Raw genomic sequence first — 25,585 nt, 5'->3', positions numbered from 1 at the left:
TGATAGTGTAGAGGAGACCTGAGAGGACGCCGGCGTTGATTCCGTCAGATCTCCGTAACTCTGATCCGCCAGAGGTGTTAAGGGTGGGGCGGCAGTTGAATATATATATATATATATATATATATATATATATATATATATATATATATGGGTCTTTTTATCATTTAAGATTATATATATTTCGTATTAAAAAAATTAAGAGTAAAATGGTCAATTCACATGTATCAGATGTTAAAAAGTAAAAAAGTAAATTAGGATATAAGTGAAAGTTAAAATCAAAATTCTCATTTAGCTGAAAAATGACCTAATCTTGTGGGGTCTGAGTGAAATTTACCTATCCCTTGTCTTTCCTTTAAACTAACTTATTTATTTTTTACTATTATATTACTCCGGATTATTTTTGCCTAAAAATTTGATCACTCTCTCACAGCCGCAAACAATCAACAACTAACATGGGGACGTTAGAAAGATTTATGCACAGAAGCCTCTTCCAAATCCACATCTCTTTTCAATCTCCAATTCGTTTCGGCCCATTCAACTCAACCACGCAAAGGAGATGGAAGAAACCAGTAGTCACCGCACAGGTCCGCTTAGAAGACCGAACCAGAGACCCCAAGCTCGACCAGCTCAGGTTTCGTCTCAACCAAATGGCACTCGTCCTCAAACTCCACCAATTTATGTCCACTCGAAAACGAGGCCCTTTCGTCTCCGTACAAATTATGTCTCGATGGACCAACATCGTCGGCATCAACATCGGCATCGGTGCTTTCCTCCGGAAATTCCCCCATGTGTTCGACGTATTTACGCACCCAATAAGGAGGAATATATGCTGTAAATTTACTCGAGAAGTGAACGATTTGATAAATGAAGAAAAAAGTGTTATTGGGAAATTGGAATTAGAAAATGTTAAGCGAGTGAAGAAGCTTTTGATGATGTCTATAAATGGGTCACTTCACATTCATGCTTTGAGGCTGATTAGGAGAGAATTGGGTTTGCCAGAGGATTTTCGGGATTCGATACTTCAGAAGTATTCGGATGACTTTAAGTTAGTTGATTTAGAGGTTGTGGCTTTGGTTGATAGAGATGAGGATCTGGGTGTGGCGGAGGTGGAGAAGTGGAGAGAGAAGGAGTACAGAGAGAAATGGTTGAGTGAGTTTGAAACCAAGTTCGCATTTCCTATTAATTTCCCTACTGGGTTTAAGATTGAAGCGGGTTTTAGAGAGAGATTGAAGAATTGGCAAAGGCTTTCTTATACAAAGCCTTATGAGAAGAAGGAGGTTGTTCGGGTGCGCACTTGCGGAGGGATTGAGAGGTTTGAGAAGCGAGCTGTGGGGATTCTTCACGAGCTCTTGAGCTTGACGGTGGAGAAAATGGTTGAGATTGCACGGTTAGCACACTTCCGGAAGGATTTTGGTATTGAAATTAATGTGCTTGAGCTTATTTTGAGGCATCCGGGAATATTTTATATATCTACCAAAGGAAAAAGCCAAACAGTTTTTCTAAGAGAATCCTATAGTAAAGGGTGTTTGATCGAGCCAAACCCAATTCATAATGTTCGAAGGAAAATGTTGGACCTTCTATTATTGGGACGTAGAAATACTAAAACGATGAGAACAAATAAGGAATTCAAGGAAATTGAGGGGGTGATTAGTAATGAGGTAGCGTGCAATGAGAATGAAGGTGGAACAAGGGATGGTGAATGGGTTATTCCATTTTTAGAGTTTTCTGATGATCAAAATCACAAGGATGATCTGATGGAGCTTAATGAGAATGAAAGCAGATCAAGTGGGGGTGTTGAGTAATAATTTGCATTTGCCATAGGCTTATATTGATTAAAATGTGATAATCTTCTCTGCAACAGTGCATTAGATTGTTGCTTGCTACTTCTGTGGACATCTACAAGGTTGCTTACAAGTTACAAGTTACAACAATTGGCTGCTAAAGCTTATACTGACCAGGAGGCTGGCAAGAGATGGAATGGAATGAATTTTGGTCTTTGCTAATTTGATTTCAATCCTTTTTTGTTCTCAACGGTATCAAGAAACAATATTTTTCCATTATCAATTTGTCTAACTTGTTATACATAGATTGCTATGACAACTTTTTAGCTTATCCACTACTTTACTTTACATTTCATTTCTTCTTCTTCTTCTTATTATTATTATTATTTTTTTGTGTGTGTGTGTAAATCTTAATGATATCCTTTTCATGAATAGAACTCACATCTTTTTGTGTAACCAATGAATCTAGTTGTTGCATATTCAAATATGGGTTCATCATAAGTCAAAAAATTAGTGACTATGTTTTTCCAAACTCTGAAGATCCTTTTTTGATATAAGAATGGGATTAATGATAATGTATTATTTTCAATAGGAATTTGATGTAATTAGAGTTACTTTTTCATTATTTTGGTAATGTTGTAATTTTAATGATATTTGAGTACTTTTTATTTTAGAGTTTCTCAGGGTTTGTTTATACTTTGCCTGTATAAAGGCTATTATATAATCAATGGAATGCTATCGTGATTTCAGAATCAACCCTTGAGTCGTGCTGTCTATATTTTCAGTTTGTCCCTTCATTTGTCTTCTCTTCTCCTTCTTCTAGCCTGGTCTCATCTTCTGTCTTCTCATCCCTTCTTTCTGATTTTACATTTATTGGAATCAAATTAACCTGGTTTTACATCAAGCGATGATATTAGAACATATTGGTCGTACATCAACACCTAAGCTAAATCAAACGATGGGATTACCTAATACTGATAAAGAACATGAATTGTAACACGATGATTGTTATTAAATCAATTTAACTGGATATCTTTTTAAACTTACTCAACTTAACTAAGCCTTTTATCCCAACTACTTGGTGTCGGCTTCCGGCAACTCGCATCTCTGCCACACTCACTTCATCATGTGTGATGTGGTTTGTAGACTTTTGACAATCCTAGGTTTACTTGCACTTTCATATTTTCTTTCCCTTTTTTTTCTCTTTTTAACTCCTGACCTTGTCTTTTCAGCTCGAAATCCATATAGTAACCAGGTTAAATCCGTATTATATTTATTGCTCATTATTGAATGGAATTGAGACAAGCAATTTCACATTACTTGTGTGGCATAGACAACTGCTATTGTATTCAGATGCCTTCAATGCAAATCAGAAAGCTTTTCAACAGATTATTATGGTTTTCTGATATTTGTCATCTAAATATGTGTTTAAGGACATTTGATAGCTAAATGAAGATTCTACTTCAGAATATGTTATTTTATTATCATTGTTTCTGTATGAATACGCCATTGATTTCTTTCTGACCTCTAAGGTTGTACTGTCAGATGTACGGGTATTAGTTGGCTTATCTAGTAGAAGTTGATGTGAATTGCTCATAGATCGTGAGGCCACTGTTGTTACTCCTGTGATATTTGCTCAGGTTGGTGTAAATTGCTTCTTTATGTTCTCTTTCTTCTGAAAGTTAGACCATCTCTTTCTCCTGACCGCGAATTATTGTTGGGCTTAAAATATTGTCAAATAAATGGACTACTAAGTTCCTTTTTTAGGTTGTGTTGTCAAATAAGCAAAAATTCTATAAAAGTAATTATTTTGGAGTTTCAAAAGGTTGCTAATCAAGAAAGTGAATGAGCCAGATGTTTGCTGCAACAAAAGCCAATGGACGGTTCTTGCAGTTAACAAATGTATTGCAGTCATCTATTGGCTTGGAATATGCACGAAAGAGTTGATTCTTTGCATTTTCTAGCCACCACAGCGAGGTTGATGCTTCAAGAAGGATTCCTTATTGAAATGCAATTGCACAAAAGTACTCAAACAACTTGCTCGAGGAAGTGGACCTTTTGTGCTAGAACTATAATTCAAGTGTTGAAAGTATAGTGGCAAGACATTTTCTAACTTGCTGGATGAATCTTGTGGGTTCCTGACGAGGACAATATCATCCCGTTAGTTCATTGACTTGTCTACAGTTTTTCTATTGAAGCAAACAAGCTGTGCCCAAGGTATCTTTTTCCATGGTATAGTTTGTTGCAATTCAAAAATTGAACAAATTAGGTAGTTTATTAATTTCAAATTGATCATGGCATTAAATTTTGTTTATCTAAATATATTAAGTTCTATGCTTTGGATACCGAAAAAAGTTGTAAGTTGGGCTAGTTTAAGAAGTTTTGCTTGTATCATACACGGTGAACCTAAAGACAACTTTTTCCAAAATTCAAATGTATTTGGTAGATCTTGGGATGCATTGGTTTTGAATTTGGTATCAAGATAGTCAATCTTAACATTGTATGATGGCAGGTCGTTCCCTTTTGTACTAGCTGCTGGAAGCAATCATAGGTCACCGTCCAATGCTGTGATGTACTCAAAATTTCTTGCCCGCATTCTGGAATGACCCCTTTTGCACTCTTCCCAGATACTGTATTTTTCATTTGCACACTAAGGTGCAATGTGCTCATAATTATGAAATTATCTGAAAAAGGTCCGGTTACAGTCACGCTGGTTGCAGGCAAGTGCAGGGTGATAGACTTTTTCACTGGCTAAGAACCATGGCGCCTTAATGGAGTGTTGGAGTTGTTAAATGTTAGTTGTGGCAACTGATTTGCTCTCGTGCTGCTTGGAAATCTCTTAGACGCTGTTGGATGATGATAAAAGGCTTTAGAAACTTGTCTTAGCTTCTTAATTTTTGCTGTCAAGTATGGAATGAAAACTACGCTCGACTTTGGGTGTACTTTCTAAAACTTTTTTCATTGGACCCTCGAATATGTAAGCATGTAGTTCTTATGGTTGTCTGGCGATCTAGTTAAGTGCAAATATAGCAATGACTGATTTTATATGATGGAATGTGTCGCTTGCAGAAATTCAATTCAACATGAGTTTGAAGCATATACAAATAATTTCGGAATCCCTCGAATTTATATATTTTTTCATTTTTGTGTGTATGAGAGGGGTTTGGGGATTGTTAGGTATTAATTCTAAAGTGTCAATGGATGGGATCCCTCAATACATTAATTGTTTAGAATAATCCTCTCCAAAATAGTGGATCATCCTACAACAATAAAATTTTTCTATCTGTACATTATCCAATGGCTTAATTGTGGTAGAGTCTAGCTTTCGGTGAGCTGCACCTGTGTTCAAGTCCCCTCTTCTTAATTTGCCTGGATGAAAAAAAAAAAAACCATTATGGATGTGATATTTTTTTTTTTATATAAAAGGAAGAATTTACAAAAAAAATGACTTGAGAAATTTATCAACAGAACATGCCCCTAAGCAAACAAGAAACCTCAAGGATTAGACTAGTTCACCAAGGATCAAGATTAGCAAGGTGAAGATTCTGGATGTAATTTTTTCTTTGGATGTTAATGTTGGAGAGGTTGACTTTAGATGAAATGGTATTAGAGTCGCTTTCTTCACCTCTAGTTATTTGGGGAGGGGGTAATACCACATGGGCCAATCTTTTTGATAATGTTTAAACATATTCAAATTGTTCTTTTAGCAATTGTTTATTTATTTTTTAAATATACATATTTTATTATTTTAAGTTTTAGTCAATTTATGAATATTATAATATGTATTAAATTATAATTTAGTTCATTTAATTTAAATAAAAAAAATATTTTGTAGAATTCATAAATTGGTAAACAAGAAAACTAATTAAGTCATTAAAATATCATTATTTATTTTATATTTTTAAAAAATTGAATCATTTTCATACTTCAAAAAATTGACTAATTACTGCACAATTTAAATATAAAAATTGACAACAATTAGGATAGCTAATAATTTTAAAAAAATATGTTTAAAAGAAAAAGAAATAAATTTTGGATAACCACTAAATTTTGAATAAAATTCTAATTACAAAATTTTACTTCTTGTTTTGAAAGTTAGATTTATTGTATTTTTTAAAAATAAATAAAATGAAAGGCCACATATGCGTTTAAAAAAGAAATGTATAATTTGATGGTAATTTTTTTAAATAAAATTTATAAAAATTCTCTTAATGTCTTCAATCATAAATTATATTAAAATTTAATCTAAATATTAAAATTTTAATTTAAATATTAAAATTTAATCATTTCCAGTGAAAATTTACTACAACAATATATATATATATATATTTTTCATCCAAAATACTTAATTTATTATTCTTTTGGGAAAAAACATAATTGCAATTAAACAGAGGGATGGGATGGATGACTACATTTAGAAGCCAAATAATCGGACAGAGAAACCCTTGTCTAAACCCTACTCTCTCTCTCTCTCTCTCTTAAATTCTCTCTCCAAAACTCGCATTGTGCAATCAGAAAATGCCGTCGTTTACCCATCCAGGCTCAGTCACCGTATGTGAAATCAATAGAGAATTGAGTACGATTCTCTTTCTCCTCTAAAAATTCAGTTTTGTAAGTTGCGAACATTCAAGGTTACTAACTCAGAACACACTGTTCATAATACTTCTCTTCGTGTTTGCAGTCACCGCTGAGAACCTCTCAGACGATCGAGCCAAGGACACTTATGGCAAAATTCTCGTAATCTTCTCCTTAAATATATTGATATATTTATGTGTGTGTGTGTGTGTGTTTGTGTTTAAATTCATTTATGTATGAATATATTTATATGAAAAACTACCGTTCGAAATTTAATCTCATGGGTCATTGCAGGGAATTGTATTTAGTCCAGTTCCTTTTCAATCTGATGATCTATTGCCCCCAAGTACCGAGCAAGGCTTCGAACAACACGAAAGAACTGTAGAGTCTGTTCAAAGGAAAGGTTTATCGGAAGCTCTGCAGGCAGTCTGTAGGGATACTTTCAAACGCCTTTTCCATCCCAATTATGTAAGTACAATTTTTTTTTTTTGGTTATAGTCACTTTCAATTATATTGCTTAGGTGTGTAATAAGGAATTAAAAATCATATAACTGACTTTTCCGTTCTCTTTAAGCACGTATATACATTGCTGCATTTGTGATTTTGTAGCGTAGTATTGATGTCCAACTAGCCTTGTATGAACGGGAAATGTTAGATTCTCGGACGAGTTTAAACTTTCTCACTTGTATAGTTTAATATAGGACTATATATAAATTTATGAAAAAAAAAATAGGACTATATATAAGTGTATTTGTTGGAAATGATGATTATTCTGGTGTATAATTAGAGACCAATGTATTCTAGATGGTAACGTCATATTCTGAATTATTTACTCTTGTTATGTAAACAAAATGAGATGGCAGTAGTCATTTGTAGTACATTATGGAGGTCATTTCCGTAATAAGACAACAGTATCCCATAATCAGTTTGGATCATTGCCTAGAAGATACATTATAGAGGCCATGTACGCAATGAGACATTTCATTGGAAGATCATACATGCAAAATGAAATATATACTCATGATTTTCATTGATTTACAGAAGGCATGTGATATGTTACAGAGTGACCTGATTTGGTGCGCCCTACAGAAAAGGATTTATCGTCAATTTTAATAAATCATCTAAAATATGTATAGAGACACAGGGACTAGAGTTTGAATCATATACGAGAAACTAACGATTTTCCATTAAATTAGGTTTGCATCAAGGCTTACCACTGAGTGTAATATTTTATATGGAGCAGAATGGGCACTAAAAAAGAAATATGAACTGCTCATTCATTTTATGTAAATAGGAATGTTTAGATAGATGATGTGAGTAACTAGAAGAGGCATGAAAAGCAATCAACTTGTTGGATAGAGATTACGAATGACATAGATTAGTGACAGAATCAGGGAAAAGGGGTTAGGTGGTATGGGCATATACAGGTAGACTTGAAAATTCCCCAAGAAATATTAGTTATAATAGAAGGTAAGAAGCAAAGAGAATTCAATGGATGTTAGGAAATTAGATATAATAGGATACTGATCTATTAAAAAAGAATGAAAATAAAATAACATGGTTGACGCCATTTGAATAGGTACAAGGCAAGGACGTTAATGGTGATTCATTTATAGTAGATTGATGCCCAGGGCTTGCTAAATTTTGGTGAAGGCAGATTGAATTTGTTGTGTTTGTTGAGGTCTAAGCTTTATTTATGCAAATTTTTGCTAGTTAAAAATCCAATTCATTTGTTACATGAGCATTTTATGGTCACCTTATTTTATTTTACCTAATGCATTTTCTAAACTTTATGATATGTCATATCTGTTCATGAAAACTTCATTTTTTTTCCTAAGTGAAGGAAAGTATTATAGATACAATCAATATAGAACAAGAGAGAAAAGAGGGTATACCCTCAAACCACCACAAAAGCCCTATAAAAAGGGGCAAGGAAAAACCAAGGACATACCCTTGGAAAACCCAAAGCTAAAATTAGAAAATTAAAATGATATCTTGAAGGCATACCCCCAAGATATCCATTACTTCCTACATAATACATTTCACCAAATCCTTTGGTTCTCTGTGTTTCTCATTATGGACTCTATCAATTCTCTCCATCCGTATGAAATATAAGATAGCAATGAAACACATTCGAAACGTTTTGTGCTTGAAAGTCCTTGCCGCATACTGCTGAGAAAAAACCTGGGCAAAGTCCAGAATTGAACCACACTTATGAATGTCCCAATGACAAATATCCGAGATACCATACCATACCTGCCATGTGTAATCACAGCTGCAAAAAAGATGATCACCATTCTCTACACTCTGCCGACACAGAAAACAAATTGAAGCTAGAGAGATTACTCTTCTTTGTAAATAAGAGCTGGTTAGGATAGCATTCTGTAGGACCAGAACAACATGTATAGACCATCTAGGCCTTCCACCACTCCAACAGAGCTCAGTCCAGAACATGTCTGGTTTCTTAACTCTGGGAGCCTCTCAAATGGTTTTGAAAGAAGCCTGTGAAGACTGCCACAATATCTGATCAGAACCCCCATGAATACTGTACGCCCGAAGGTAATTAAATACATCTTGAGTAATATCTTCAAACTTGGAAACATCCCAATGCTGCTCCACAATAAAATCACTCAAAGATTCCACTTTACTTCTATGTATACATCTCAGCCTTCTGTGAGAAAATAACTCTGTAAGAAATTTGCCCTTACACCATGGATCCAAAAACAGATGCACATTCTCACCATTTCCAATTCTACATATATAATTCAGCTTCACAATATCTCTGACAGAGACAATGCTCTTCCAAATTGAAGAGTATGAATCCCTAGGTACCACATGCCTGTAAGATGCCTTCTTTAGATAACATTTCTTAAACCAAGCAACCCATAGTCTGTCTTTGGACATAATAAAGTCCCAAGCTAGACTGCACTTTGAAGCTGTATCCACGTCAGCAATTCTCCTCAAACCAAAACCACCTTCAGCTTTAGGAGCAGCCAACTACTTCCAGTTCAAACCATGAAGTTTATAATTATTTTCATTCTCCTCTCAATGATGTTAATCACAGAGGCAGGAATGGTATAAACAGAAGTCTCATTCTCCTCTCAATGATATTAATCACAGAGGCAGGAATAGTATAAACAGAAGTCCAATAATGTACCAAAGGAATGACCACAGCCCTCACTAACTCCACCCTCCGAGCCATTGAAATATGAATACCACTCCACCTGGAAGTCGTAGCCACAACTTTGTCTATAGGGCTCAAACAATCAGTAAATGGAAGTTTCCCCAATTTACAGCCCAAAATTCTCAAAATATAAGATTTCCTCTTCACAGACCTGGTCAAGAAATTTTTTGACTTCTCCTTGCTTACAGAGAGACCAGAAACTGCCTCAAAATGGTTCGTAATCTTCTTGAGAGTGAAAACAGTTGCCAAGTTAGCCCTCACCACGACTAATAAATCATCAGCAAAAAACTGATGAGACAAAGGAATTCCAGCTCTTGTAGCAGCTTTAGAGATTACCACATTACCTTTCTTCACCTCAGCTTCAAAAACCCCTGATAGATATTCAGGGACAAGAGTGAAAAGGAGGGGAGACAGAGGACAACCCTGCCTAATCCCTTTCTCAGGTTGGAAGAAACCATTGGGACTACCATTAATCAGAATAGAGAACCAAACTGTTGAAATACATTCTGTCACCCATTTGATGTTGAATAGTTGTAGTTGATGAAACTATAATAGGAGTAAGTATTAAGTTTGGCATCTAGAGAGAAGTTCTAAAAGCAACTTGGTTTATAAGCAGTAGGACGAAACTATGTAATATGCATCGACACATAAAATTACAAGAGAGAATATAGTAAAGATCAAGTGATATAAGCACTTATGACATCTACTTGAAACTTTTTAGTCTTTAAATAACATGGTAAAATTACCAATAGGCCAGTGGCCTAGCGGTATTAGGCCCTTACTTCCCAAAGCAAGGTCAAGGGTTCAAGCTTCAGTGGAGGCATGTGTGTGTGAGTACCAACTAAGACAAAAAAAAAAAAATATTAACATGGTCAAATTGTTTAGTTAATCTATGGTGTGACTGTTATATTTTATATTTGTTTAGTCCCAATCTTTTAGTTTCATGGCCATGCATAATTGGGAGTGTGCTCACAAAGGTCCAGTTTAATTCCTTGTATATTTTTCCTTTGAAACCCACCACCACTTACCATAAAAAAAGAAAAAAAGAAGAAGCCTACCATCTACAAGTATTTGGCATCCCCTTGTTTGTCTCATTACCACAAGTGTTATGCTTTGCTGCAATTCTTTCAGAGGTTTTATTCAAATATTCTGTGTTTTTGTCACATTTTATGTGGAACTCTTCTCATTTCATACCAGAGGAGCTATGATATAGGCCCCTTAACACACTGACTCAAATTGTTTGATTATGGGTTGTTGAGGCGAAACTTCACCTTTTCCTGTGGGTACATTCGTCAGTGTGTCTAAATTTCTTGATGCATGGACCATCTCAGAGTTATAACATACTTTTAATAAAGTAAAATAAACACCAGTAGTAATTTGAAGTGGTAAAAGCATTAAAAGAAAATTCTGAACTGACGTGTGTATCCTTTATTTAATCAAGTTGGTTGAGGTGTCACAGGTTGCATATATGCTTAATTTAGGTAAGGCAATAGGTATGGCATGTGATCAGTGCATCACAGGGAGTCTTGCCAAGTGCACAACTTTATGTTTGTAAGTTAGGCAGAACTACTATTTTTTTTTTTTTTTAAGGATAAGTAGAACTACTATCTTTAATATGGAATGTGTTGATAACATAACTTAAAGTTAAAGGCATGTAATAATGTCGTTGGAGCTTGTGCATTTGAGTTATTAAAGAAAGTTGCCATAAAATTTTCAGGTAAAATTTGTATCAGATATTGACCTTGATGGCATAAGTTGGCACCAACATAAGCATATTTTAGCATTTATCTCTGGGCCAAACCATGTTACAGTTCGTGATTATGAGGATTCAGGTCAGTAACTGGCTATTCACCCGTACTTGAGCTGTGGATTTGCTTCTCTCTTTAGAACTTGCATTGTCAAGAGCTATACATCTACGTCTCTTGAATATCTATCAAATGCCATACTCTGTTCTAAGTAACTCAAATTTATTTATTTATTTTTTATTAGAGGGGAAGGACCCATGCATTTTGATCAATGAATCCCAGAGAGATGTTAAGCTGGTTGCATGGCGGCCGAATGGTGGGAGGACACTTTCTGTAGCTTGCAAGCAAGTATCATAGTATTGCCACATTCTCATTTTTAGATTGGTATTTTTATTGGTAAAGTTTGTACTGAGAGTTGCCAACAATTTTTGTTGATTCTTATTGGATATTTTCATTAATTGGATTGCGAAGGGGTGGAATTTGCATTTGGACTGCTTCTTACCCTGGGAATGCAGCATCTGTGAGATCGGGAGTTTCCTCAGGCACCCTCTCTAAAGGTTCTGGAAGTCGATGGACTCTAGTGGATTTTCTGCGGAGTCATGATGATGAACAGATTAGTGCACTCTCATGGAGTCCTGATGGAAGATATCCAACAATTTTTGCGTATAGATCTATTATATGAATGAACTTCTATGCAATAGGATTATGAATGATTAAATCTGATATATTGTCATCGTAATCACTTTTATTATATCTGCCATTGGGCCTCATTTTAGTCACTTTACCTTTTCCTCGTATTAATTAATTAACTTTTTCTATATGCATGTGGCGGCCTTTTAGAAAATTTTGATTTCTTTTCCAGTGCTTTTGTTATCACCTCTTGCATTTGGAAATTTTTTTGATTGTTCCACAATACAGAGTATTGAGGATTTGTGATGTGACATGCTATCCATTTGAATTTTAATCTGTGTAGATGAACCTTTGTTTGGTAGGAGGGAAGGAAGAAAAGGGGGGTGGGGGGGGGAGGGGGGGTTGGGTGGGTGGGTGGGAGGAAGAGAGGAAGGATGGAGCAGGTCTCCGTTGTTTTGTATGAGGGAGAGGGAGAACGAAGGGAATGCAAGATGGATGAGGCATCCTGCCAGAGTCCGGATCCTCCATTTTTCATCCATCCAAAGGTGGACAGAGAGGAGGAAGGATAACTATTGCATAAAATGTGAAGTGACATTGTTACCTTTAATAAAAAATCATGTTGATTGTTATTAATGTAAAGAGTACAGGTTATAAATCTAGTACATCCTTCCCTTCCCTCTTACAAAGCAATGGAAGGTGTCACCTCCTACCTTTTCCTTCCACTCAACCAAAACACCTTCACTTTGTATGACACCTCTTTTAACCACCCTTCCTTCCATTTTTTCATTATTCACACCAAATGAAGCATAAATTAAATTTAGAAGCACTTTATATTCTTCCATATTCTGATGTTGTCGAGACTTATTTTTATTATCTAATGTCTCTGTGTTGTTGACTACTTTGATTTCTTTCTTCGTTTAATATTGGAGGTTTTATTTAATGTTTGGTTCTGAAATTTTCTTGACCTATCTTCACATATTTGGCATCTGGCTCATATGAGGGCCCATCATTTACCATTTGGGATGTTGCTCAAGGTACATGAAATATTTTCCTTTGCCATTCTAAAAGCTCACAGATTCTACTGTGTAGCTTGTTGGATGCTTTTATAAGTAACTAGATAATATATTCTCACTGTTTGTGTCTTTTCTCTACATTTCTGCTTTAATACTTTTTTCTATTTTTTGATGAAAATTTATTATAAGTATTTAATATGGACATTATGAGTTCACACTAAATCGTAATTCTTTGGGCTTTTTCTTTTTTAAATCATTTAACTATCTCCTCTCTTGATTGTGATTTGATTGTGATTTATATGTATTAACCCATTGAGAACCTGAATGATGTGCACCTTATCATATGATTCATATTGGTGGTTATTATGCATACATATGTTAAATTCTATAGAATCAATGCTGCAAATTCTGTAAACACATCTTTATAGATTTTCATTTTCTTGAATATGTATGAGTTTTGATTTAGTAACCGTATGTACAATAATTAGATGACAATATCATAGACATGGAAAAAGAAGATTTTTTAGGGGCAAAATATTGAGATTATTTTACTTAATAAGAAATTAGTTGAAGATTTTTGGAGTAAACAAAAAGATTTAGGTATGGTTTTCAGACTTAGAGAAAGATAGGGTATACAATAGTTTTAGATCAAATAACAAAAGACATAAAAGGAGACATTACCATGGTGCATATTGTTTGCTGATGACATAGTGTTATTAGATACTTCTAAGGAAAACTTAGAAACTAAAATTAGAAACGTGGAGAATTGCTTTGGAGTCAAAAGGCTTAAAAATTAGTAGGACTAAAACAAAATATGTGGAATGAAAAATTAATGGTGTTCATTAAAAAGTTTGATAGTGTTTATTAAAAAGTTGCAATATAATGATAATGCTTCAAAACTGTGGAGAATTGTTAAAAGGAAAGTTCTATAGGACAGTTTTTAAGACAACTATTAAAGTAGAGTGTTGGGCGTTAAAAAAGAAACTAGAATAACACATTCATGTGGATAAATGAGAATGCTAAGATGGATAGTAGAAGTGGCTAGAAAAGATAGGAGTACTATTGTGAGGGAGAACTTAGGAGTGGCTCCTATTAGCAATAAAAGAAGATAAAGTAGGCTTTGGTGGTATGGACATATGCAACTGAAAAATGTACTAGTAAGAAGAGGAAGACTAGTTTTCATAGTAGTAAGAGACAAGGAGGTCGACTAAAACTTACATGGGATGACGTTATTAGCAATGATTTTAAAAAGTTAAATATAATAGGACAAATGACTTGTAATAGAAAAGAATTGAACAAGAGATTTCATGTGGCTGACTCCATTAACAGGAGATTAAGTGAGGATGATGATGTGAAATTAGATAATAATATCATGTGCATGAAAAAACCATCCCGCCTAAAATCGAACAATTCTTGAAAGCAAAGAAAAGGCAAGACAAGAAAAGAAAATTAAATAAATAATTGAAGAGAGAAATCAGCTACAGTAATCTATACCATCATGCATTTGGGGATGACTCAAACCCCCTCACGCAGGGTAGAAACGTGTCTCCATAGTAAAAGACCTGTGGATTGCTGGTGAGTTGGCCTTCTTAACCCTGATCCAGCAGTCCAATTATCTGGGACTTTATGAAAATCGGTCTCAATACTATTATGCATTTGAGAGGTGTAATGCCAAGAACCAGTAGACCCACCTTTATCCAACTAATTTCCATCTTAGAATGACATTCAATCGAGCGCTTCTAAAGTCCCAAAGAGAAGTCTTCTTGGAGCCCTTCTAAAGGAGCAAGCACCTCAGCTATGACGGCGAACCTCATTGCCACTGGCTTGGAGAAAGAGAACACAGCATTACTCAAATGATTTTCTGGAAACACTTGAAAACACTACCATCACAATTAATGTTTCGTTCGGTGGGAAGGAAGGAAGAGGGGTGGAAAGAAGATAGGAAGGAAGGAAGAAAAATCCTTCGCTCAATAGAGAGGAGACAAGAAGGGAAAGGATAATAGGATGGATGAGTCATCCTTCCTCCTCCACAAATTTGCATCCCTCCAAATAAAAGTGGTAGTAAAATAAAAGTTTTAAATTGCAATACTATCATTCATAAATATTAGATAAACTCCAAATAAGGATATAATGCTAAAAAATATTTAAAACTCTCTCTTCCTTTCTCTCTTAACGAACAAAGTAAGTCGTTAGATTCTTCTCTTCCCTTCCATCCAACCGAACAAAAAGAGGGAAGGATGCAATCTCTTCCCTAGGGATGTCTCATCCATCCCTCCTTCTCTCCCTTCCATCCAATTTTCTCCCTTCCTACCGAATGAAGCATAAGTTTGATTCTCCTTCAGGAGGTCGCTTCCACTCATACCAGATTGATTTAGTGGGCAGCCGGATGAAGAAATGGCATTTTAGTCATAGAAAATAAGATTTAAGGAACTCCTCTAAATCCATAGCTTCATTGATCCTCTTTAGTACCTTCTTGTATTCCGAGATCCTTGATGTCCTTTATTTTTCCAAATAATTCAATCAAAATCCACAACCCCTCTTCCCCTCCCACTGCCCCTCCCCAACAAAAAAAAAAAGAAAAAAAAAAAAAGAAAAAAAAAAAAGAAAGCACATTGAAGGACTTTAGCTGTCTATCCTCTCTTTGCCAGAGCTCATTGAAGAATGCACAAGCTAGGCCATAAAATTCCGGGGGCAACCCAACTTAAACCTGTTGGGGCAAAAGACCTTTGCCTATTTTCAGTCCCTTTTGGTCCAGAATCCTAATACTAACGCATGTCTATATTTGGAATCATTATGTTCACTCTTTTTCCCCACGTGTTAAATTTAATTGCAGATAAGAGTGGTTTGATTTCTTCACCTGCTATCTTATTTTTGTATTCCTAATTGGTATTTATATACATACTCTACCTTAACATGATTAATCCGCATGTTAAATTTTAATTTTCAATAGGGTGGCCTGATTTATTTATTTGCATATAATATTTTTCTTATTTCTAATTGGTAGTTCTATATCCTTATATGATTTACAGGGCGGGGAACACCCATTCGACGGGGCTTGGGGGGCATATCAATTCTGAAATGGTCTCCCACTGGAGATTATTTCTTTGCTGCAAAATTGTAACTGTCATTTAATAGCATGGCTTACTTCTGTATGCATTATATTTATTCCGCATTGATCATATCTCTATTTAAGATATAAAGCAATTATCATGTTCTTTTACAGTGACGGGACATTTTATCTTTGGGAGACAAATACATGGACATCGGAGCCATGGTCCTCAACAAGTGGATTTGTTACGGTAAGTAAAAATAATGATCATCCCATACTTCATTCCTAAATTTTGAAGTCAAAAGGATTTTAGAATTATCTGAGTTGTTGGTTGTCTGAGAAACCATAATATTTAATTTATGGTTTCTTGAATTTTTATTTACTTCATTTTACGTCTTATATATGGAAGAATTAAGGTGGTGTTGGTGATGAATGAATCTGTGATTATTTTGTGGGTTTGGAGGTTTTTGCTAGAGAAATAGGGACTGTGGACGGAAATTTTTTATTGTATTCGGCGTTTTTTGAAGCCTTGACTTGTGCTCCCAAATATGTTAGGGGAAGTGATGAAGTGGGTCTAAGGAATGTATTATGGTTTATGGTGGATATATGGATGGGGTAGGCTTTGCAGTGGGTCCCTTTTGGCAAGATAATGTCTGTAAAGATTCATTACCCGAGGAAAATATTGCAGGATAGATGCTCTTGTTGTGAATTTTAGGTAGGGTTGATTAGATGCATTTCAAGTGAAGTTGAGAGAATGTTTCATGATTGAGAATTGTAGTTGACTTTTGAATTTTTTAAATTCAATTTTCATGAAATTTTGGAAAATTTAGTGGAGGAGAGAGCACGGAAATGAAACCACAATGGTAACTTATGGGTGGAATTTGCTTTGACTATTTATGAAGGCATTGCTTGGTTTATTTGTTCCTTTTACTTTTTTATCAGGTCAAGAATTTGATGAGTCACTAAGGCGGATTCAGTCTATTCTTTGTTGGTTTAGCTTAGACAAATTGAGATTGAGTTGTAACCCTAATTTAAGTTTTAAAATTACCTGATAATTGCTTATGCTCAGAAAAAAAAGAAAACATGCGAAAGTTGTTCGCATGCCTTCTATTTGACGGATGGAGATTGAAATCTCCTGCATTCTTCTACATTGCATGAAGAATAACATTTACATCTGTTTATATGGTTTTGAACATCTGATTCAACTATTGTAATGAAATAAAGTTCTATTTGTCAAGCTTGATCAAGTTGATGACAAGCTAGATAAAGTTCTGTTAGTGAATCTTAACCCACTTCCAATTTTTGTTAGGATTTCCCTGCTTAAGAATTGATGCATATATTATAATAGCAAGATGACATTCGCTCTAGGATGGAAAGAATCCTTTCAGAGATGTTGTCTCACCTGCGTAGAGCATGTATTGTTGTCTGCTTAAATTTAGTGTGATTATAATTTATATCATCCTGGCATCATTTACGAATTTCATATGCTTTATATGTTCAACAAATTTCTCTAGTGCACTCGCTGTTCTTTAACTAGAGCTGCATAATAAACTGGTCTAAGTTTCCAGGTTTATTTATTTATTTATAATAAGCACGAACCTAGCCTCTTTTTCAGTTTAGTGAACAAACTTTTCTTTTACTAGAACTGGGTGTTGCAACTTGTAAGCACTACTATATCTTTTATTTCATCAATTAGTCTGAGGGCTTTGTTTGTGGGCATGTGATGGTTTCTTATAGTTCTTTTCGTTAAGTTCGCTCTCTTATAGTTGTCACTACTACCTTTTTTTTTTCTTTTTTCTTTTTTTTCCAAATATTTAATCTTGGTTATATGAGTTTTGGATTTATGTTTCTGCTGTTATAAGATGATTTTTTTATGGTCTCAACTGTCTTTTTTCCTTTTAAAACATTTTTATCTTCTTTATCCTTTTGGTGAGATGAAATGATTTTCATTCTTTGCTGCATGTTATATTATGGATGAAATCTCTGCTCAGTTTACCATGTTTTTTATCTCACCAGGGAGCAACATGGGATCCTGACGGTCGAATGATACTGATTGTTTTCTCTGAATCTTCAACTTTAGGTTCTATTCACTTTGCATCAAAGCCTCCATCATTAGGTATCCGCGTTCCTCCTTCTCTTTTTTTCTCTCAAGTTCTTACTACTAGTTACTTTCTCAACATCATGCTTGTCTTTTATGATGAGGCAATCAGACCTCATGCATGAATTCCAAACCTTGTGATCCCTTGTTTTTAATTAATAAATTTGTTGGAATAATGTAATTTGTAGTTTGTGGGTACTTTTTATTTTGTAATTTGTTTTTATACTATTTTGTTATTGGTGGTGGTGGGGGTGGATTCTCAGCCAATCTCATGTGCACATACCCATGAGGTTGTGATGAACTAGTAAGACCTAATATATCAACCTTAAGATCTGGAATCTTTTTTTCTTTCTTAATTAGTTAATTTAGATAATGGAATAATACTAGTATTGTATTGCTGTATGAGGTTTAAAGGGAAACTCTGAAGACACTAGTTTTAGAACTCCAAATATTCGTAGTTGTACATATTTGAGTTTGGTTATGGTGATGAATGCATTGCACATAGGATAAGGGAGGTCCTATGGGTTGGATGGGGGAAAAGCTAAGGTCCTTAAGAGAGAGCTATGCTACATGGACTCCTAAAGAATACATGAAGTACTTGTATCCAATTCATATGGTTGGACATGCATCTAACAAGCATATCCATTAATTCAATTCTATTACATAATTATACATAAAACTCTTTTATATGATCCATTTTGCTTTAAAATGAGTAAAAACATTATGTTACTCTTAAAGTAAGAGAGAAATATACAATAGTATGAGTAATTAGTTGTGTCTATGTATCCTTAGGTTTGAAGAGTTGATAAATTTGATGCTTATGCTCCGTTTGGAAGGAGGGAAGGAATAGAGGGAGGGAGAGGGAGAGGAAGAGGATGCAGTAGGTCTTAATTGTTTGGTACAAAGGAGAGTTGGAGAGAAGGGGAGGATAGATGGATGAGACTCCCACCTGCTGTTGGGAGGAGGGAATACCATCCTCCATGTGTAATACGTCATCCTCAAATGACATACACCACGGAATCTCATATTGGATGTGTCTTGTCAGCTCATTCATAACCAAGGCAAAAATGTATGGACTTAATGCCCCTTGGTGTAAGGCTACAGTAATTGAGAATTCACTTCTTTCACCTACAGGTTCCTATAGTCACACAACCATCATACATGTCCCTTTGTGACTCATTTCTTTTCTAAAACCTCCGTATTAGGTCTCTATATACTCTATCATAGGCCTTCTCCAAATCAATAAAAACCATATGGAGATCTCTGTTCTATACTTAAAAGATAAGGAAAATAAATTTGAAATTACTAATTAGCACAGTTGGACTGCATGGTGCTTCGTTGGTTTTCTGTTCTTGCCGCGTCATAATTTTATGGACTCACTATCTAATGTTTATGTTTTCCTGTTCTGATTTTTCCCAGATGCACACTTATTGCCAGTTGATTTGCCAGATATAATATCCTTGACTGACAGGTATGGGTAGTAATCACTTTGCCATGCTTTAAAATTTCTTTGACAAAACTCTTAAAATAACTCGTGAGAAATGAGTGCGTAAGAAAGTTTGTTCAGATGTCTGTTTGAGCATACCAAACTGCTTATCTACGGTGGTTTCTTGGGTTGGTTTGAGAAATGATAGTGTGTAACAAGGCATTGGATGCCAAAATTTTTTCTTTTTTTTTCCTCCCTGTAGACATGTCAATCTAAGAGCTTTTATCATTACAATTTCTTGTTAAATTGTATATCCCACCTATGCGAGGTATTGGGAGAGCCAAGAAGAAGCACGAAGGCCAACTTTACTTTTGACATTATATTGAACAAAGCAGCTGCTCTTAGACTTGAATCCGTAAACTCCGCTTTCCAGTCTGAGATATCCATTGCACCAAGCGGTGACACCTGTTAAAATTTCTTGTTATTTTGAGATTATATTTGGCAAGGTTATTGTTGTTTATGCAGTCCGATCATAGAGAAAATAGCATGGGATGCTTCGGGAGAGCGATTGGCTTTGTCGTACAAAGGTGGGAATGAGTTGTACAAGGGTCTCATTGCGATATATGATGTGAGGAGGACTCCCTTGATTTCTGCATCATTGATGTGAGTGTATATATATGTGTATATTTAGTTGCTAAAACTTATTTAATAACCAGTTGTATTGTGCTGTCGCTTATTGTTATAAAAACTTAATTTGTTACATTTTGTCTCTCAAATGGTGAGAATAGGACATTTTGTATTTATAGATATGTTCCTCGATTTGTTGACAGTGCCTGAACGGCATCTTTATCTGATTCTGATCTGTAGTTTGCTATCATTCTTTTATCCAGTGGGTTCATTAGAGGGCCAGGAGTCGATCCAAAGCCACTTGCGTTTTCATTTCATAACAAGTTCAAACAGGGACCACTGCTTTCCGTGGTAAGTCCTTGTAGATCCCCCAGCATTCTTCACTTGCGATTGAACAGTGTCTGTGGTCAGATGTGGTGGTATTTCAAGGTGTAGGCACCAAAATGACATCATCTGAGATTGAAACATGTTCAAAAGGAGTTAAGGTTTTGATATTTGTGCATACACACATCATTGAATAGAAAATTGATGTTTGGCTATCTTAAATTATATATGTTTTGAATGTACAACACATCCACTTTGTTTTTCTGATTAATATTTGTCAATTTTGTATATTCATTAACCTAAGTCAGTTTTACTTGTTATGCAGATTTGGAGCACTGGATTTTGCTGCACCTATCCTCTTATATTTCGTTCGCATGTTGTTCCATAGTTATGGAATTTGTGTTCCTTTCAAAAGTTGTATTATTCTTTTCACAGAATCCAGATGTTTAAGCACAAAACAAATGTAGTCTCAAGGTATTTTTATACCAAGAAAGATGTTAGGTCCTGTTTATTTTAACATTTTGATGGTATTTTTCTTGCTTCCTTGAGCAAAAATTTGCAGCCCAGTGATGTATGAGGAAAAACATTTTCATTTTCATTTTCATTTATGTCTAATTTCCAATGAATATCCCCCTTTGATTTAAGATCCAAAACCGTCAGGGTGTGTGGTATAAGAGGTACATCATGATGAAATCTCTCTACCCCTCTCAATCAAACATGTATGTTAATTGATCTGCTTTGCATGGGAGAAAACATGTGGGTGGACTGTTTTTTCCTCAGTAAGAAAAGTATAATAGATGTACAATAATAGTTATTCTGCTTTATATTTTAGTATTATCCAATGTTTTCCGTGATTGATAGAACTTGTGAGGATCATTCTGTTTTGTTTTTTGTTTCAGTTTAGCTTTAAAGACGCACTTGTTCAAGTAGTTCAAAGTAGTTAGGTAGTGTTGCATACCCATCCATTTATACATACTTCAATTCCTATTCAAATCCTGATACAAGTTTTACTTATAATATGCTTCCCACCCGAACTCATGCAACACTTTTGTTGCGGTCGGGCCACCCTGCCTATCCGAGGTAGATCTGGACGCCTTTCAAGTAGGGCATTTGACATGACACCGGATTAAAAACGGGTGTGACTTTGATACCTACTTGTAACACAAAGGCTGAAAAAGCGCAAAGTGAATGCTAAGTAATTTGCTATTTTCCATGACTACTGAGTACTTAGCTATCATTATATGGCTTGAACATGATAATTTTTATTTATATTATTATTTTATTTTATTTTTTGTTTTCCACTCACTTGACATTCAACAAGCAAAGAGAAAATTACATACTTGGACTTTTGTTTAAAACAATTTGTCATGGATTGAAACTAACTTTTTACTAATGATTTACAAGAGGAAGATAATTACAGCTCAACAAGGTTTTTGTGATATAAATTGTTTACACAATGAAAAAAAAAGTCAAAACTGAAAAAGAAATGATACAACTAAATTCTCGCATGAACAAAACTCTTTTTTTTTTTTTTTTGGAAAGAGATGGCAAGTGAATGGAAATTTATTTAAATATTTGAGTAAAAATGATAATAAAATAGGGATCAAAATCCTCTTCAGCGCAACAGGGAATATGTCTCAGTCTGTGAGTAATATGTGAATACCAATTTCCCATATCAGTTAGTCAAAAAAGAGAAAAGAAAGTAAATCAACTTTTACTGAAGACGTATTAGTGAATAGTGTATACATACAAAGTTTGCCCCGTCACTTAGTCAAAAAAGACAAAAGAAAGTAAGTCAATTTTTAGTGCATATATACAAAATCTATATATTCCAACTTTTTCCTTAACAACATCCCAATATTTTCCTAATGTACATCTCAATATTTTCTTAAAATACGGTCAACTATTAATCTATTTCTCTTGTCAGGAAAATGTTTGGACGTTGGTCTTGCATCACTATATTTTCCTAACGTACATCCCAACATTTTTCTAACGTGTATCCCAATAAGATAAAGTAATGAATAGTGTGATATTGGTAAGAAGAAAATTGAAATGTTGGTAAGAGGAAAGTTGGGTAAGAGGAAAGTTGGGACGTAGATAAGTCAGTTTTTAGTGTAAACATGGAAAGTCTATACATCCCAACTTTCTCCTTAACAACATCCTAATATTTTTCAAATTTTCTCCTTACTAGTATTCTAACATTTTTCTAACGTACATCCCAAACAAGATAAAGCAATGAATCATGTGATGTTGGTAAGGAAAAAGTTGGAATGTTAGTAAGGAAAAAGTTAAGAGGTAGCTTAGGTTAGGAAAATGTTATAACATATCATTTATATTAAGATATGTTTATTTATGCATTTGTACAATAAGTGGGATATTGGTAAGGAAAAAGTTGTTGTGGCGTATCCAGAAATTTTCTTCGGTGGGGGCAATTTTTAACAGCAATAATATATATATATACATATTATTTGAACCAAAATAATATATGTAAAAATTAAACAGTACTAAATATTTCATAATATTTTTCATATTCTGAAAGCACACAGTCGAGTTTTCAAAATGTTTATAGCATAATAATAGAAAATTTAGATGATAAAAAAATATATATCAGATTACTTGTCTCCATACTGCAGTATTTGTTTAGATTTTGTGAATTTTTGAAATATTAAAGAAATGTTGAAGATTGAAAATGTGATAGAAATTAACAACGCATTTGTTTGTGGTAAAGTCAAAAGTGTGAAATAATATCTTGTATTTTTGGGGAAAGTGGGAAAGAATATAATATTTTGAGAAAGTGAAAAAAAATTATCTTATTTTTTGGAAAGATTATATTCCTTTTTTTTTTTTTATAATACTGTGAATGGTCATTTGGTGATATATATATATATATATGTGTGTGTGTATGTACAGAAGTTTTGCTTTTTAAATTTTTAACTTTTACGATTTTAACTCACTAGCTATGACGGGTCCTATTATTGCGCAGGAGAGGATTTTGATCCATAAAATAGGTGCAACTTCCTCTGATATTTCCTCCTAATTGTTCTAATTATCAAAGGATAATAAAAAGACCTACCAAAGGATAATTATCAAAGGTTATTTCCTACCAAATTGTTCTAATAAAAATGCTGATTAACAAGTTAAAAATAAAAAAAATCATCATTTTTCAATCCAAACCGACAATATCAATCCAATATATAATAAGTCTGTCATTATATGATATTATATTTATAGTATATATATACTCGGGAGCTATAATAATAGGCTTATCCAAAAACAGACGGTAGTGCGAGAGATGGCTCTCCTCCTCGCCAGTACTCCCACTCCCTCCTTTGCCTCACCCTCCTCATCGTCCTCGTCTCCATCAACTACGGCCATCACTGTTAACCCATGTAAGTATCATCTTGTAGTACTTACTAATTACATCATTCTTCTTTTTTATGTATATATATATATACATGTATACATAATTTTGATTCTGATTTTGGGTCTATTCCTGAACATTCACGTTTTTAACTGGTTACTGTTTGATAGCATTGTTATTGCTAATCAATTGGTCATTCTTCACATTTCTTGGGTTTTCCTTCAATCACATCCCTCTGTCCCTTTCTCTCTCTACTTGTATGTATTTGTTTGTGAAATTTAGTTTTTCATCAATGCTATTGTTTTTTGAAGCCTTTTTCTTGTTGATTAGCATTTTGGTTCTCTTAAACACAAATATGATAAATTGCCATGAGTCGTGGTTATACCCATTTGAGTTTTCTAGTGCGCATTAGTATCCTCCTGGTTCAATCCTCTCTACTTTGCATTCGTATGCCCTAATTTCTTGTCTTCTTTGTCTTTCTGCAAGTTTTTACAACCCCTGCTCCCCTTTTATCGGTCATTATTTCACTTCATTCAGACCCTCTCTCGAACATGTAGTCTACATCAAGATGCTTATCACCAGCACGCGCGCGCGCGTGTAGAACCCCTTTTGTTGTTCATGTTTTCTCTTCATTCAGACCCTCTCTCGAACATATGGTCTGCATTGAGATGCATATCATTAGTGCGTGTGTGTGCCCTTATTTTTGGAGCCTGCAATGTAGTCTTTGGATCTGTGTTATATACCTTTTTTTAAAATAATAATAATAATAATAATAAAACAAAAAGAAGCTGGTTTTGTTCTTCTTCTAATTTAAAGTAAAATTTGCTTTTAGTCTCCAGGTTGCACAAGGCATCCATTGTTGTGTGCCCAAAATCGTTCAATGGACTTCAAATATATGCACCCTTTGTACTCAAGGAAAGAGTTGCAGTGATTGTTAAGGCTGCTTCTGTTGATGGAATGGGTTCTGACGGTGGTGAGCCTCCCTCTGAAGGCAAGGAAGAAGTTGTGCCAGTTGAGAATCTTCCTCTGGAGTCCAAACTGCAGTTGAAGCTTGAGCAGAAAACGAGAATGAAATTGGCGAAGAAGATAAGACTTAGAAGAAAGAGGCTCGTAAGGAAGCGCCACCTGAGGAAGAAGGGTCGATGGCCACCTTCAAAGATGAATAAGAACAAAAATGTCTGACCTTTACCTCAAGTTGCTTGCAGGTCTAGTGCTGATTTTTTGCTTATGATATGTCATTTAAAATTGGTGTTTGCGGGACTGAACTTATTTACTTTTGAATGTAATCAATTCTAAAAGGCTTCCTTGATATTTGTTTCAAGTTCAAATTCTGGATGATATAATTGCGCATGGCATTTGTTCCTCTTGATAGATAGACCTGTGCGCATTGTTTTTGAAAGCATATCCTAGATAATATAGCTTTGCAACTTGTTTTTTTCATTTATGTTACAGTGGTAGTTTATGGATTCTATGGCATACCATGCAAATCAATTGTTTGAGGGTTGTCCTTGCATTCAAATATCCAGACATTATCTGGAAAAGAAATTGATGTTCTTATCGAGTTACGTGCTTCCTGCCGTGGTGGCTTGTGTCTGTGTGTCTTCAAGCGTGATTAGTAGCCGTAGATGAAATCTTGCAATCGGTCATCTCATATGAAGAATGTGGATCATAACAAATGTGTTATACGGAGTAAAAGCCTTGGGATATTTGTTCTTCATTACTCCTTCACTTTTCCTGATCTTGTTTTGATTGCATGTCTCAAGGGTTGGCGT

The 25,585-nt window shown here is 34.7% G+C and overlaps 3 protein-coding genes across 7 annotated transcripts; all 3 read left to right on the top strand.

Moving 5' to 3' along the window:
* The first annotated feature begins 404 nt into the window (after positions 1-404).
* On the top strand, positions 405-4,915 carry LOC132313493 (protein ROOT PRIMORDIUM DEFECTIVE 1). 5 transcript variants are annotated; one of them, XM_059812282.1, is made up of 3 exons: positions 405-3,421; positions 3,607-3,998; positions 4,294-4,915. In XM_059812282.1, exon 1 carries the CDS (start codon positions 453-455, stop codon positions 1,800-1,802), a length of 1,350 nt encoding a protein of 449 aa, XP_059668265.1. In that variant the 5' UTR covers positions 405-452; the 3' UTR covers positions 1,803-3,421; positions 3,607-3,998; positions 4,294-4,915. The 5 variants fall into 5 exon arrangements, with proteins under 5 accessions (XP_059668265.1, XP_059668266.1, XP_059668262.1 ...); XM_059812283.1 differs by having other exon boundaries at positions 3,746-3,998; positions 4,294-4,914; XM_059812279.1 differs by having other exon boundaries at positions 3,636-3,998; positions 4,294-4,914.
* Positions 4,916-6,186: 1,271 nt separating this feature from the next.
* On the top strand, positions 6,187-21,056 carry LOC132313492 (aladin). Its single transcript, XM_059812277.1, has 14 exons — positions 6,187-6,357; positions 6,463-6,518; positions 6,651-6,824; positions 11,258-11,372; positions 11,530-11,629; positions 11,757-11,930; positions 12,891-12,949; positions 15,958-16,045; positions 16,152-16,227; positions 17,994-18,093; positions 19,495-19,546; positions 20,027-20,164; positions 20,392-20,479; positions 20,778-21,056. Exons 1-14 carry the CDS (start codon positions 6,300-6,302, stop codon positions 20,838-20,840), a joined length of 1,341 nt encoding a protein of 446 aa, XP_059668260.1. The 5' UTR covers positions 6,187-6,299; the 3' UTR covers positions 20,841-21,056.
* A 2,629-nt stretch (positions 21,057-23,685) lies between these two features.
* LOC132313490 (large ribosomal subunit protein cL37 alpha) lies at positions 23,686-25,122 on the top strand. The gene is made up of 2 exons (XM_059812276.1): positions 23,686-23,841; positions 24,646-25,122. The coding sequence occupies exons 1-2, from the start codon at positions 23,745-23,747 to the stop codon at positions 24,993-24,995; spliced, it is 447 nt and encodes a 148-aa protein (XP_059668259.1). The 5' UTR covers positions 23,686-23,744; the 3' UTR covers positions 24,996-25,122.
* Positions 25,123-25,585: the final 463 nt, after the last annotated feature.

This window comes from Cornus florida, unplaced genomic scaffold (genome assembly GCF_030987335.1).
Source record: "Cornus florida cultivar Cherokee Brave unplaced genomic scaffold, ASM3098733v1 CherokeeBrave_3.0.0_Hap2_Chr06, whole genome shotgun sequence".
Taxonomy (NCBI): domain Eukaryota; kingdom Viridiplantae; phylum Streptophyta; class Magnoliopsida; order Cornales; family Cornaceae; genus Cornus; species Cornus florida.
The sequence above is the reverse complement of the archived record's forward strand: the minus strand, read 5'-3'. Positions and strand labels throughout refer to the sequence as shown.